This window comes from Triticum aestivum, chromosome 4A (genome assembly GCF_018294505.1).
Source record: "Triticum aestivum cultivar Chinese Spring chromosome 4A, IWGSC CS RefSeq v2.1, whole genome shotgun sequence".
In the NCBI taxonomy this organism is placed as follows: Eukaryota; Viridiplantae; Streptophyta; class Magnoliopsida; order Poales; family Poaceae; genus Triticum; species Triticum aestivum.
The window spans coordinates 165,054,687-165,066,599 of NC_057803.1; the positions used below are offsets into that span (position 1 = coordinate 165,054,687).

The window sequence follows — 11,913 nt, forward strand, 5'->3', positions numbered from 1 at the left end:
AAACCTCAGGGATGATCTCATGTTTGGGGGGCCGGGGTCCTAATTTAGGGGGGAGCTTTAGAGATTCCTTCCCGCCTCAAGTTGGCTGTGCGGCATGTGCGGGTCTTATAAAAAAAACCGTGCAAACCGTGGATGTGCGTTAGGTATCAGCTAGTCTCCCCTCCCAAGCAACGAGACGATTCCCGGCCTCCGCGAGCCAAGAAGAATCCGGCGACTAGTTTAATCGCCGGGCGCTACCAAACTTCCATTTTGGACAAGATTTGAACCGGTCCGGCCGAATACAATATAGGCGGGCGAGTCCCGATCAACGGAGGGGGAAGGGGGGGTTATTATTGTTAGACCCAGTTGCGAGATCGATGACAGTGCTTGGCGCCATAAAAAAAGGGCCGGAACACATCACCCGAGGCCACTTGTAGGGCTTTCGCCCAAGAAGGTGCGGAGAAATTTCTCGGGGTCGCGGGCGGCCCGTCGGTGCGGGGGAGCACGTGATAGCGATACGCTCTGCTCCTCTGCCCTCTGGGACTGGGAGCCGGTTAGGGAGGGAGGGAGGGAGGGAGGACAAGATTATCTTTGCATCTCTCCGTCCTCCCTTGCCGGTCTCAGTTTATGAGGGGGAGGGGGAGTTTTATAATCCATGCGCTGCATCAGGGACTCAATTATAGAGGTCTTGACGTTAAGCTAAAAGGGGCGCCCTGCTCTAGTACGCTTCTGATTAAGGCTAGCTCCTCATACCTTTCTTTTCCTTTCTTCTTCCTCTCCTCTCCTCCGCGCTTCCTTTCTTGCTCTGGGACTGGGAAACAATGTCTCCCGTGCCGAGCCCAAATCAATCACACCTTCTAGGCCATGGATCAAGGTCAGTTTTCTGCTTCTTTGCATCTTTCTTTTCTCTCTCTCTCTCTATATATATATATGTGTGTGTGTGCGCGCGCGCGCGCGGTCAGTTCAATCGGAGTAACCTCTCTTGATTTGTTTCTGAAATGAAACAAACTTGCAGGAAAGAGAAGCGCATGAGGAAGGTGGATACCTTTGCGCCGCACAACGACGGCCACCAATGGAGGAAGTACGGCGAGAAGAAGATCAACAACTGCAACTTTCCCAGGTTCGCATCCCGCCTTTGGTCTCCTCGTCCTCATCCTCATTTGGTGATCTGCATCTGCATGTGCTCCCAAAAAAACCATTAGTATCTAGCGCCTCGTCTAGGCACATCACAAGTCTTTTACCGGCCTCTCTCTCATGATTCCTGGGTGGTCTTTTCATTCTTCTCATCCAAATCTACCATAGAGATGCACAGTGTAACAAACTTACCAATATATGAGAAGAAGCCTCAGTTCTTCGATTTACTCACAGAAGATTCGTCGTCTTCTTTCTATCCTGCCACAGGTACTACTACAGATGCACCTACAAAGACAACATGAACTGCCCGGCCACCAAGCAGATTCAGCAGAAAGATCACAGCGACCCCCCATTGTACCAAGTCACATACTACAACGAGCACTCATGCAACAGCGCCTTCCTTGCCCTCACTCCCACAGAGTTCCAGCTGCAGACCGCATCTGGAAAGGCAGTCTCCATCTGCTTTGATTCATCCGGGGCTCAGGAGCCGGGAGCCAATGCGAGCTCGCCTTCTTCGAGTGCGGCGCCACGCGCCACGCCTTCGGAGAGCAAGAACAAGCCCCTTGCGCTGCGTTCAGAGGCGCTTTCTTCCTGGGCCCCCGGCGTTGTGGAGCAAAAGACGGCCTGTGCTGATCTCCAGTCCTGCAGCACCGAGTGCCAAGATGCATACATTTCAGAAGACATAGATGCAGGGAGATTCGGTTCTATCAGATTCTTCCATTTTTTGTAAATGGATCAGTGGAAGACAATTGATCTTACCTCAAAGAACTAATATGATACACATGTTTTTTCCCATCTACACGCATGCTAGAGCACCAGATACTTGCATGTGGGATGTGGCCAAGATTTTCTTAGTTCAATTGAAATGAAATACCACTGCTAATTCAGAAGGCAGAGTTCATTTCTGCAAACTCTCATGTTATTTCTGTTGAGACACTGCAGCATCTTGTACCTTCAAAAGCAATGAATACATTCCTTACCCTATTATTATGCTACATAGTACTAGTACACAATAAGAATGGATTAGACGATTAGGGTAGGAACACACACACGGTGACAGAGGGCAGAGCTCTCAAATCATCATAGTATAAATATGTGCAGCATGGCCATAAACAAGTTACTACTCCCTCCGTCCACTTTTATAAGTCGTTTCAGACAACTAAAAATGAACTACTTCATACCTTGTCTGAAATGTTTTCAAGGCCTTAAAAAAGTGAATAGAGGGAGTACCAAACATCTTGGTGATATGAAGCACAACATAGAAAAGACCACTGAGTACATGAACATGAAAGATGGGCAGCAATCTTATTCCAAACCATATTTTGTACATTGGCCATCAATAGCAGGATGCCAATGCAATAAGCAAAATCCAGTTCAGGCGAATGTGTAAGATCATTTTATTTGTGCATGGCGTAGCAACATACCAGCTTTACCATCTCAGCGAAAAATCAATATTATGCAATATTTCAGGAGACCTGCTGAAGTCGGAGGAACGAAAATAGATTATATTCCACAGTTGGAGAGGTTATTGGTGCAAATTTACACATGAATTACATTCTTAAAGACCTCTTTGCCTTCAAGCATCCTACAGCAGCCAGGGCTTGTCCAAATGGACCTGATCATCAAGAGAGAACAAAACAAGGACAAGGCATCAAATAAGACAAAAGGTCTGCATGCTCAATAATAGAGGAAAATTTCAGTATCAACATTTGGTAGCTCCATATAACACCGACACCATCTGTTAACAGTGTAATATATCCACAGAATTTGCCATCTCCGGTCAAAAGAATACCAAGCAGAGACAAATAGGCTTGTTCAGGTTTTCACTGTTGGCCTATACCATATGAAGATTACCTTTGTTTCCGCTTATCTGAAACAAGCAAAATCTGACGACTTCTCCAATGTTGTTACCGTGGCAAGGTGTTCTCCCATATATTTCAACCAAGCTGATATATATCCACACACACAATTATTATCTTCATGAAGCAGGATGCTGTTTAAAGCAATACCAAGAAGACACCACACTAATAGGATGGTTCAGATGTTAGCTCTTGCCAACAGCATGGGAAGCACCTTCATTTACGACCAACATTATCAGAGGAAAATTTTGAAACCCAAAAGTTTATAACTAGGTGTCGAGGCAAAATCCCAGTATACAAAAGTACAAAGAGCAAAATACATATCAGTGTTGCTCAGTTGCAGCTGAGCTAATCATGTCTGCACACTCGGAATCATCCTTGACTTTAACATCACTGAAACGGAAGGTTGTCGCCAAGCTCTGCACGAGCTGACCATGGATCACCTCGTCAGGAGGGAGTTCCACCGCGGCCTCCCGCCGCAGCGATGTGACCTCCTTGTCAGCAATGCCGCAGGGCACGATGTGCTTGAAGTAGCCCAAATCAGGGTCGATGTTGAAGGCCAGGCCATGGCAGGTAAACCCTGACGAGATCCTGACCCCGATGGCCCCAATCTTCCTGTCCCCGACCCACACGCCGGTCTCGCAGGCGCCCCCCGGCCGCGCCTTGACGCCGTACAGAGAGGCAACCTCGATCATGGCGGACTCGAGCCCCTCGACATACCTCCGCGCGCCTAGCCCAATGTCCCGGAGCGAGAGGATGGGGTAGAGCACGGCCTGGCGCGGGCCGTGGAAGGTGACGTCGCCGCCCCGCTCCGTGCGGTAGAGCTCGGCGCCGAGGCCCGCGAGGCTTGACTCCGGCACGAGCAGGTTGTGGTCGGTGCGCCGCTTGCCGAGGGTGTAGGTAGGCGGATGCTGCAGCGAGAGCACGAGGTCCGGGACCCGGCCGGCTCTCCGGTCGGCGACGAGCCTCTCCTGGAGCCTGAGGGCGTCGCCGTACTTGACCACTCCGAGCTTCCACGCCTCGAGAACCCTCCTCGCGGCACCACCACCCATCTCCGCCGTTGGTGGGTGAGACCCGGTGGCTCCCTCCCCGCTTTGTTGCCCAGTCAGAAGACGACGAAGTACATGGGCTCTCAGGGCCCGGCCCACGGCCTAAATGAAGAGAGAAGGAAAAATAAGGAGAAACCTAGACGCCCCCACTCGAGCAGTTCGTTCGCCGCATCTCCGGTGCGCCGTCTGCCTGCGCTCGCTCGCTGACCCTTCGTGCCCAACCAATGTCGGCTACTGCGTTTATGGAGCTGGCGCTCGACCAGGTATGGCTCAAATCGTGCTTGCCGTACGAGTAGAACATGCGTGCCAGTATTTCTGAACTGTGGCTGCATTGTCCTCGACGCCGGAGCGGCGAGCCCTGCGGCTAGTCTAGCGCGGCGGCGTTGTCGAGTTCCTGCTGTGGTGGGCATGTGGCGTCGGGCTTGATCGTTCCCATATGTGTGACTGACGGATTGCCAGGGATTCAAGTGTTTTTTCTTCTCCCTATAGGAGCCTGATTGACTGAAATTATTTCCTCAACTCTCTGAAACTACTTTTGTAGATTAGCTTCATCCTCAGATCATCCTGAACATGCTTAATTTAGATGGTTCAACAACCAGTACGTGTGATTGAGTGTAATCCGGGTTAATCGAACCCAGTATAGGCCAATGAGTGTAGCAGCAAAATGTTAAGGCCTTCTTAAGAAAACTACCGAGCAGAGTTACTGGCATTATCTCAGGCTAGTTAGCTGCAGGGAGAAGAAAAACCATTTCATGTGGTGGCTCCGAATCTGGCGCTGGACCTTGGAAGGCGTGCCTGGTGCGGCCGTGGCTTCTCCCTTGCCCAGGTGCGTGGGAAGGCCTTGGCATGCGGGTGCTCTGCCAGTGAGGCCGAGGCAGTGGATGCCGGGGTACCATCCCTGAAAAGCGACGCAGTGGCGCCCTAGAGGGGTGAGGTTTTGGCTTTGTGCTATGTGGGTGGCGGCATTGTTGGCTCAGTTGGTAGTCGGGACGGGTTTGGATTCCCGCCTCTTGGCAGGTTGTCTTTCGTGCTTCTTTGAAACCTTCCAGGAATCTTGCGACCTTCATTTGTGTGGTTCATGCCAAATCTGGTCTGCTTGATCAGGGTGTAGTGTGTCTACAGCGTGACAGTGACATCTTTTGACAGAGTTGTATCTTCTACCTGTCATCAATTGTTCTTAGGTTTGTGGGTGTTTTGGGTTCATTGTGTTGTCTATGAGCGCGGAGCTCCGGGCCTAGTTTAGCTAGGCGAGTCGATCCAATTTTATCGGTTTCCAACAGGTTTCCATCATAAACTGGTCGGTTTTTTCCTACTTAATTAATGAAGGCAGAGCTCCTGCTGTTTTTTTTTGTAGGCCAAGTTTGCGCTGGACAACCTTGAGGTTCCTGTAGGGTATGCTCTGGTTTCCCTTGAATATAGTTCACAGTTCACTCGGTGGAAGGTAAATTTGTAGTTCCTAATGTGCTAATTGTATTGTTCCATCCCCGTCAAGATAGATGTGTGATTGTGGAGGACGGGAAGGTTATTGCCTCTGGTAGCAACAGGACCAATGCCACCCGGAATGTATGCTATTCTCCTGTGTGCTGGATGTTTGTGCTTTGAGACATTTTTGTGTTTTTTCCTCTGAAATAAATTACTTCAATTGTAAGGCTACAAGACATGCTGAGATGGAAGCAATCGATGTCCTTCTCCAGGAGTGGCAGAGTATTGGCCTTGACCAGACACTGGTCGCGGATAAGTTTGCAGGATGTGACCTCTATGTCACGTGCGAGCCATGCATAATGTGTGCATCAGCATTGTCGATACTAGGTCTGTGATTATTCTATTTCTCCTGTTTGCCCCATCTTGATTATTCTATTTCTCCTGTTGAAACTATATTAACCAGTAAGAATTTATGATATTTTTGGTAGGAGTCAGGGAAGTATACTTTGGGTGTCCGAATGATAAATTCGGGGGATGTGGATCAGTCATGTCACTGCATGAGAGCCTTTCGTCGGATGACTTAACAGGGTGAGGGGATATAAGCGGCAAATTGAAAACTCTCTGCTCATGTGAACAAACCTTCTTATACTTTGAATGTTAATAATGCCTTTCTACCAGTAGTTCAATATTCTATGATGTGTCATGACAAAGTTGGGCTTGCATAATCTTTCTGTTTGCATTGAATGCCATACATTCTTATTGAGTTCTCATGCATTCTTCTAATTCCAAATTATGTTAGTTATTTAGGTTACTCACAAATTGTACAACTAACATGGTCTCATGCGTTTCTTTTGCTAGGAGCCAAGATACCAGATCAAGAGGTTTTAAATGTACTGGGGGGATAATGGCGGAAGAGGCAGTCGCTCTTTTTAGAAATTTCTATGAACAAGGAAACCCGAATGGTTTGTTCTTTTACATTCACATTTCACATATTATTCCACAATTCCTGGCATGGTTGCTTTAATTCAGTTCTTACTTCCGTGTTAAAATGTTGCTTAAAGTTCGAACTGTACTGGTTCTGTTTATATGAGTTGGGGTCTCGTAGAAGTTAGCACTAGGGATCCGGTCAGTGTACTTCCATGTTCTATTAGAATCAGAACCACAAATGTAAGCATCAAAGAAACTTTTGCCATGTCCTTTAATGTTATATATGATGACGACGGCTTTCTCATGCATTTCAGCACCGAAGCCACACAGACCTGTCCGAGTGGATCAGCAGTGACTTGTTTGTTAGTCGTGCTGATGAGGAAGATCTCAGGTATTCTGATTTAAACAATGGATGGCAAGCTGCTTTAGGTTTGTCCGGTGATTTAGAGTTGAGCATTGCTGTGTTGAATTGTACGTATCTGTGTACTCCCTCCGTTTCTAAATATAAGCCCTTCTAGCGATTCCAATATGGACTACATACGGATGTATATAGACGTATTTTAGAGTGTAGATTCACTCATTTGCTCTGTATGTAGTCCTTGTTGGAATCTCTAAAAGGGCTTATATTTAGGAACGAAGGGTGTAGTTTGCTATATGGGCTTGCTGTTGTTCTTTTGCTGATCTAAACTACTACTGTACATCATTTGTTTTTGAGGTTGCTGTTGTTATTTTGCAGATCTACATCCTACAGGTCAGGCGATTCAAGAAGATTCTCTCCACTATTGATTAGCTTGTGTTAACACTGAATTCAGCCTTACTTAGTTGCAGCTATCTATCATCTAGACATTTGGTTTGTCCTTTATGGGAAAATAAAAGAGAAACCAAATGTGTTACGCAAATTGTTATATATTACTATTGCTCTTAAATGCAATTCAATTGATAGTTTGATCATTGCAGCGCATTTCCTGTTGCCTACCTTGCTACTAATTGAGTCTCTTGCAATTTGTTTGACTGAAATGTGAAATAGAGAAGTTGGCTTTGAATATAGCTTACACTTTGGCAGTACATTTCCATGTGTTACAACATCATTCGATGCTTCCGTTGTTTGGCTCCTGACCACCAGGCTGCCTCTTGCTGTGGTGACCCGATCAGATGGCTCGCCTGCCTCTGGGCACCGCGAACAGGACTGTCGCCTTTGCCATCCCACCAGCAGAGCTCTTAGTCACTGCACGCGCCCCTCCGGACTGGTCATGCCCTTCCGTGGAGACATTCTGGGGCTGCCCTTGTTGAACGCCCAAGCTCCTGTTCTTGATGCTGCCAGTAAAGGTTGTGCTGGGCACGACAGTTGCAAGGTCTCCAGACACTCTGTGTTCATCGCTTGGTGCTGAGCTGCAAGGCATGTTGGACACGGCTCTCCTCCCTCTGCGCATGCTAGAGGACTATTTGTGCTCGTGGTTGGCACGTGCGACCATCCTATTGGAGTTTGCAGATGTGTCCGATGGTGAGAGGAGGACAGGAGGTTGAGCACAGGCTCCCAGGGACCTTGCTCATCAGACAGCATCGTTGATGGCCCATTGCAGGCGATGCAGGCGCTGCTGGTGGCAGAAGATGGGTATCAAGGTGTTGTGGGCAACTTCCACTGTGTTCGGTTGAGGTCATCAGAGTTAGTTGAAGCTATGGAGCCCAAGTTGGTCTCCATTGGCAAGGTGGCTGCTGAGTTCAACCTTGCTACTTCTGGTTCTGATGATGTGTTGGCTGTTAAAAAGGGTGCCACGTTGACCAGAGGGGACGATGCCATTGTTCATGCCCCCTCGAAGCTGATCAAAGGTCTGCTTATCATGCCTTCGATCACCCAAGGTTTGAGCCGCCTTGTCAATGAGAGTAAAGTCAAGAATGTCAACCAGGGGATTAATGTCTCCTTGGGAAATGTGACAACCTTGCAAGATGTTAGTCTCAAGGATGTGTTTCTCGCTCAGGTATTTTTTTCTTTATTTTGGGAGTAGTCCGCTTGAGATTTGTGTTGTGTGATGCGCGGTGGTGGGCGTCTTCTGGGTGTTTGTCATGTTGCTGGTGAGAGTGGGCGTGGCCATGGCCATGGTGTCTCGTGATGTCAATGGGATTCCCTGTTTGTATCGGTTTTCGTCCACATCTTCTTCTTGATTAATAAAAAAGCTTTTGGCTCGCTTAAACAAAAGTGACAAATATTCTTCTGCAAAATACTCCCTCCGTTCCTAAATATTTGTCTTTCTAAAGATTTCAACAAGTGACTATATACGAAGCTAAATGAGTGAATCTACACTCTAAAATATGTCTATATACATCCGTATGTGATAGTCCATTTAAAACTCTAGAAAGACAAATATTTAAGAATGAAGGGAGTATAATGCAATTCAGCGTTATGTAATTCTGCCACATCTAATTTAATTTTTGTTTACCTAGTTATGACTGTGACTTGCATAATATTTGGTTTAGATCTTCGTTGTTGTTAGCACTACCTAGAAGCGTTGTTGTCTAAGCAGAAGCAGTTGTCTCTGAGAAAAAGCTATAGGAACTCTGACTTGAGAAATGCTAACAATTCATACGGGATTGAATTTACCGACGATCGTGGTAAATCATGGTTTGGTATTTAGGGGAAGAGGAGGGTCCACCCCTAAAAACCAGGGAGATGATTAGTTGTAGATGGATCCGTGATAAATGAAGTTGTCATTGTATTATTCAATTATTGTCAAAGTTACCACTATGTTGGTACCAAAGTTACCATGTGGCAAAGCACATGAAGTTTGGAAGCTTCTAGGGGTCTATGGTATCATAAAAAAGGCATGCTAGGTCGATTTATGAGGTGACATACCATGATATTCAAGCCTTGGGTTGCCCAGACTAAGAGAAACAAGGCTACAACAAGGTGGTATTTGTGGTATGAGTGTAGGAAACTTACTCGTGGAGAACAACCCTAAGTGCTTCGCAAATTAATTTTGCGGTAAGAGGGTTGGCGGCAAATTATGTTATTGCATGCAAGCCTAAGGCAAAGGTTCGAACTCGTCTCGCACTCGGGGCTGTAGGACTGACCTCGTCCCCCTCATGGTGCTGCAGGACCGAACACGTCTCGCACTCGGGGGTGCAGGACGGGTCGATGTATGCCAGTGTTGGCCGGCCTACTGGGTCTCGACGCTGGGGACGCCCGGGGGTGCGAAAGGTGGGACCTTTCCACTCGTCTCTTTGGTTGGGGTAGCGGTGGGTCTCGGGTGAGGTGGTGTCAAGGTCTTGGATGCCGAGACGGCGGCCCTGGTGGCAGTAGCGCGGTGCTCTTGGGCAGAGCCTGTGGCTTGCTGCTGCCTGGTGGCCATGGCCATGTGGGCGGCGTGGTAGCTGGGGTGTGGCGTTCGGTGGCGGTGAGTGTTGGTCGAGGTGAAAACTTGTTCTATCTTCGGATGGACCGGCAGCGGCGAAACTCGTTCCCTTCTTGAAGGCGTCGTCATGGCTCTCACTGTCCGTCGTGCGGCTCCAGGGGAAACTCCGATCCTTGGATCGGGCGGTGGCAGCGCTCCAGTGTCATATCCTTCCTGAAGGTGCCGTCTTGGAGTCCACGGTTCGTCGTATGCGGCTTCATCTCTTCGTGGCGGTAGTGCTAGGGTGTTGTTGTTGCGTTCAACGCCTATGTATCCTGCCTTGGGTGTACGTGTGTGGTGGTGGCGTGCGTTTGTACCGGGTGATGTTGATTTTGCTTTATATATAAAGCGGGGCGAAAGCCTTTTTGGGTAAAGGTTCGAACTGTTGGATGGGCGAAGCCATGGGCAGGTTACATGAAGTTAAATGTTGATGATGGGTTCGCTTATGATTTGCTAGAAGGGACTCTAGGTGCCATCCTCCAGGACCATAACGGCAAGTTCATACTTGCAACAAATGAAAAGGTGGACATCTGCTTCGATTCCTTCACAACAGAGGTGATAACGGTGAGATTTGGTATGGACCTTGCACGAACTGTTGGTTGTAGCAAGATTGATATTACATCCGATAGTGCAGAGGTCATTTCGGCTTTGCAAGAGGGCATCTCTTGTTCAATAGCTAGTGCCATCTTTGATGATTGTTTCTACATGTCATTAGGTTTTCATCATGTTATTTATGATCACAATAATAGAGAGGGAAATCAGGTAGCTCAAGAACTAGCTAGGTTAGCTAGGTTCTCCCCTCCTAGAGGCGGTGGTATCCATGATTGTAATCGATGCAACAATTCTTATAAATGAATAAAGGAGGAGACAATTATTAAAAAAAAGTTACCATGTGGCAACTTTGATATCAACACAATGACAACTTCATTACCTCTAGATGACAACTTTTAAGATGGATTTGTTACCACCCCACAATAAGGAAAGTTACTAGGTGACAATTTTAATACCAATATCATCACAATTTTATTAATTACTAGGTGGCAATTTTTAAGATGATTTTTTGGGTCGAAATCTACACATATGTGATCTAGTATCAAACCTCTCGTCGAGACAAAGCCAACGGTGAAGACGGTTAGTAAAACCGAATATGGCATTTGGGAGTTAAACAATTTTAGAGTTTGTCCATCAAAAAAATGGTTGTCGTATAACCTTAGACACATGTCAAGGTCCAGAAGAAAACACATCCATTAGTGAATGACGTCGGTTCATCACACCACAAACACATGTTCGATTTAGAGAGGATTGAGAGGGATTCAATCGTCTACAAGCCCCCCCTCCCCTCTCCCCAATCCCCAATCACCTCAAATCCTCTCCAATCCCCTTGGAAGGGGTTTAACCAAACAAGATCCTAATGATGTGCAACTCCTATGCATGATAGGTGTGGACGTGCCCCCTCACGTGTGTTATAAGCTTAGGGGTAGCTCTACTACTTTTGTATTGATGATGTAACTATGGCGGGTGGAATCACGCTACCTTCAAACCTTTAGTTTCTATCATGCCGTCGTATATGGTTTTGAATGATGGCTGCAAACCCTCTGGGATAGATCATTAGCTGCAATATTTGTGGTTTTAACCTTGGCCACAAGCATTCATGAGGACTTGAATCAGCATGGTGGGTTATACATCCATGCACACTAAAAGAGTGTGAATTTATTTTGCCTCTGATCATAATTATGCGATGTTTGTTAGACCTCTTTCAATGCATTGGTGCTAAAGTGAGGTGCTAAGTGCATTAAAATGCTTAGCAACTAATATCTCCAATGCATCAGTGCTTAGCTTTTGTAGCTAGACCTCCTTTATTTAATTGTTTAGTGACAAAACTCCTTTATGTATTGGTTGGTAGTCTTTTTGTATAGGTTCTTGTGCTTAGCATTGGTTCTTCTTGGGGTCACTGTAATACTCTCTCTCCTCTTCAATTGCTTTGCCACATCATTTTTTTTGCCTATGTGGCACCCTTAGCACCTGTCCATCATGGAGCACTGGGAAGAGCCTTATATCATCTCACTGACATTGAACTCATCTACATGCTTTTTTTGTACATATCAGTAATGAACAAGTAATGGACCGTTATGTGTTTTAAGCCTGCTTGTTTAAAAA

The 11,913-nt window shown here is 46.8% G+C and overlaps 2 protein-coding genes and 1 pseudogene across 4 annotated transcripts; 2 read left to right on the forward strand and 1 right to left on the reverse strand.

The window, feature by feature from the left end:
* The first annotated feature begins 400 nt into the window (after window positions 1-400).
* Window positions 401-2,108, forward strand: LOC100192148 (probable WRKY transcription factor 24). Its single transcript, XM_044507421.1, has 3 exons — window positions 401-853; window positions 995-1,099; window positions 1,381-2,108. Exons 1-3 carry the CDS (start codon window positions 801-803, stop codon window positions 1,841-1,843), a joined length of 621 nt encoding a protein of 206 aa, XP_044363356.1. The 5' UTR covers window positions 401-800; the 3' UTR covers window positions 1,844-2,108.
* Window positions 2,109-3,111: 1,003 nt separating this feature from the next.
* LOC123085728 (octanoyltransferase LIP2, mitochondrial-like) lies at window positions 3,112-4,774 on the reverse strand (annotated as a pseudogene). Its single transcript, XR_006439857.1, has 2 exons — window positions 4,230-4,774; window positions 3,112-4,123 (listed from the first exon to the last, which is right to left on the reverse strand). The product of XR_006439857.1 is annotated as an octanoyltransferase LIP2, mitochondrial-like (transcript).
* On the forward strand, window positions 4,111-7,321 carry LOC123085727 (tRNA-specific adenosine deaminase TAD2). 2 transcript variants are annotated; one of them, XM_044507423.1, is made up of 8 exons: window positions 4,111-4,284; window positions 5,376-5,413; window positions 5,518-5,584; window positions 5,671-5,830; window positions 5,932-6,031; window positions 6,302-6,405; window positions 6,685-6,761; window positions 7,107-7,321. In XM_044507423.1, exons 1-7 carry the CDS (start codon window positions 4,246-4,248, stop codon window positions 6,723-6,725), a joined length of 549 nt encoding a protein of 182 aa, XP_044363358.1. In that variant the 5' UTR covers window positions 4,111-4,245; the 3' UTR covers window positions 6,726-6,761; window positions 7,107-7,321. The 2 variants fall into 2 exon arrangements, with proteins under 2 accessions (XP_044363358.1, XP_044363359.1); XM_044507424.1 differs by having other exon boundaries at window positions 4,128-4,284; window positions 5,716-5,830.
* The last annotated feature ends 4,592 nt before the right edge of the window (window positions 7,322-11,913 follow it).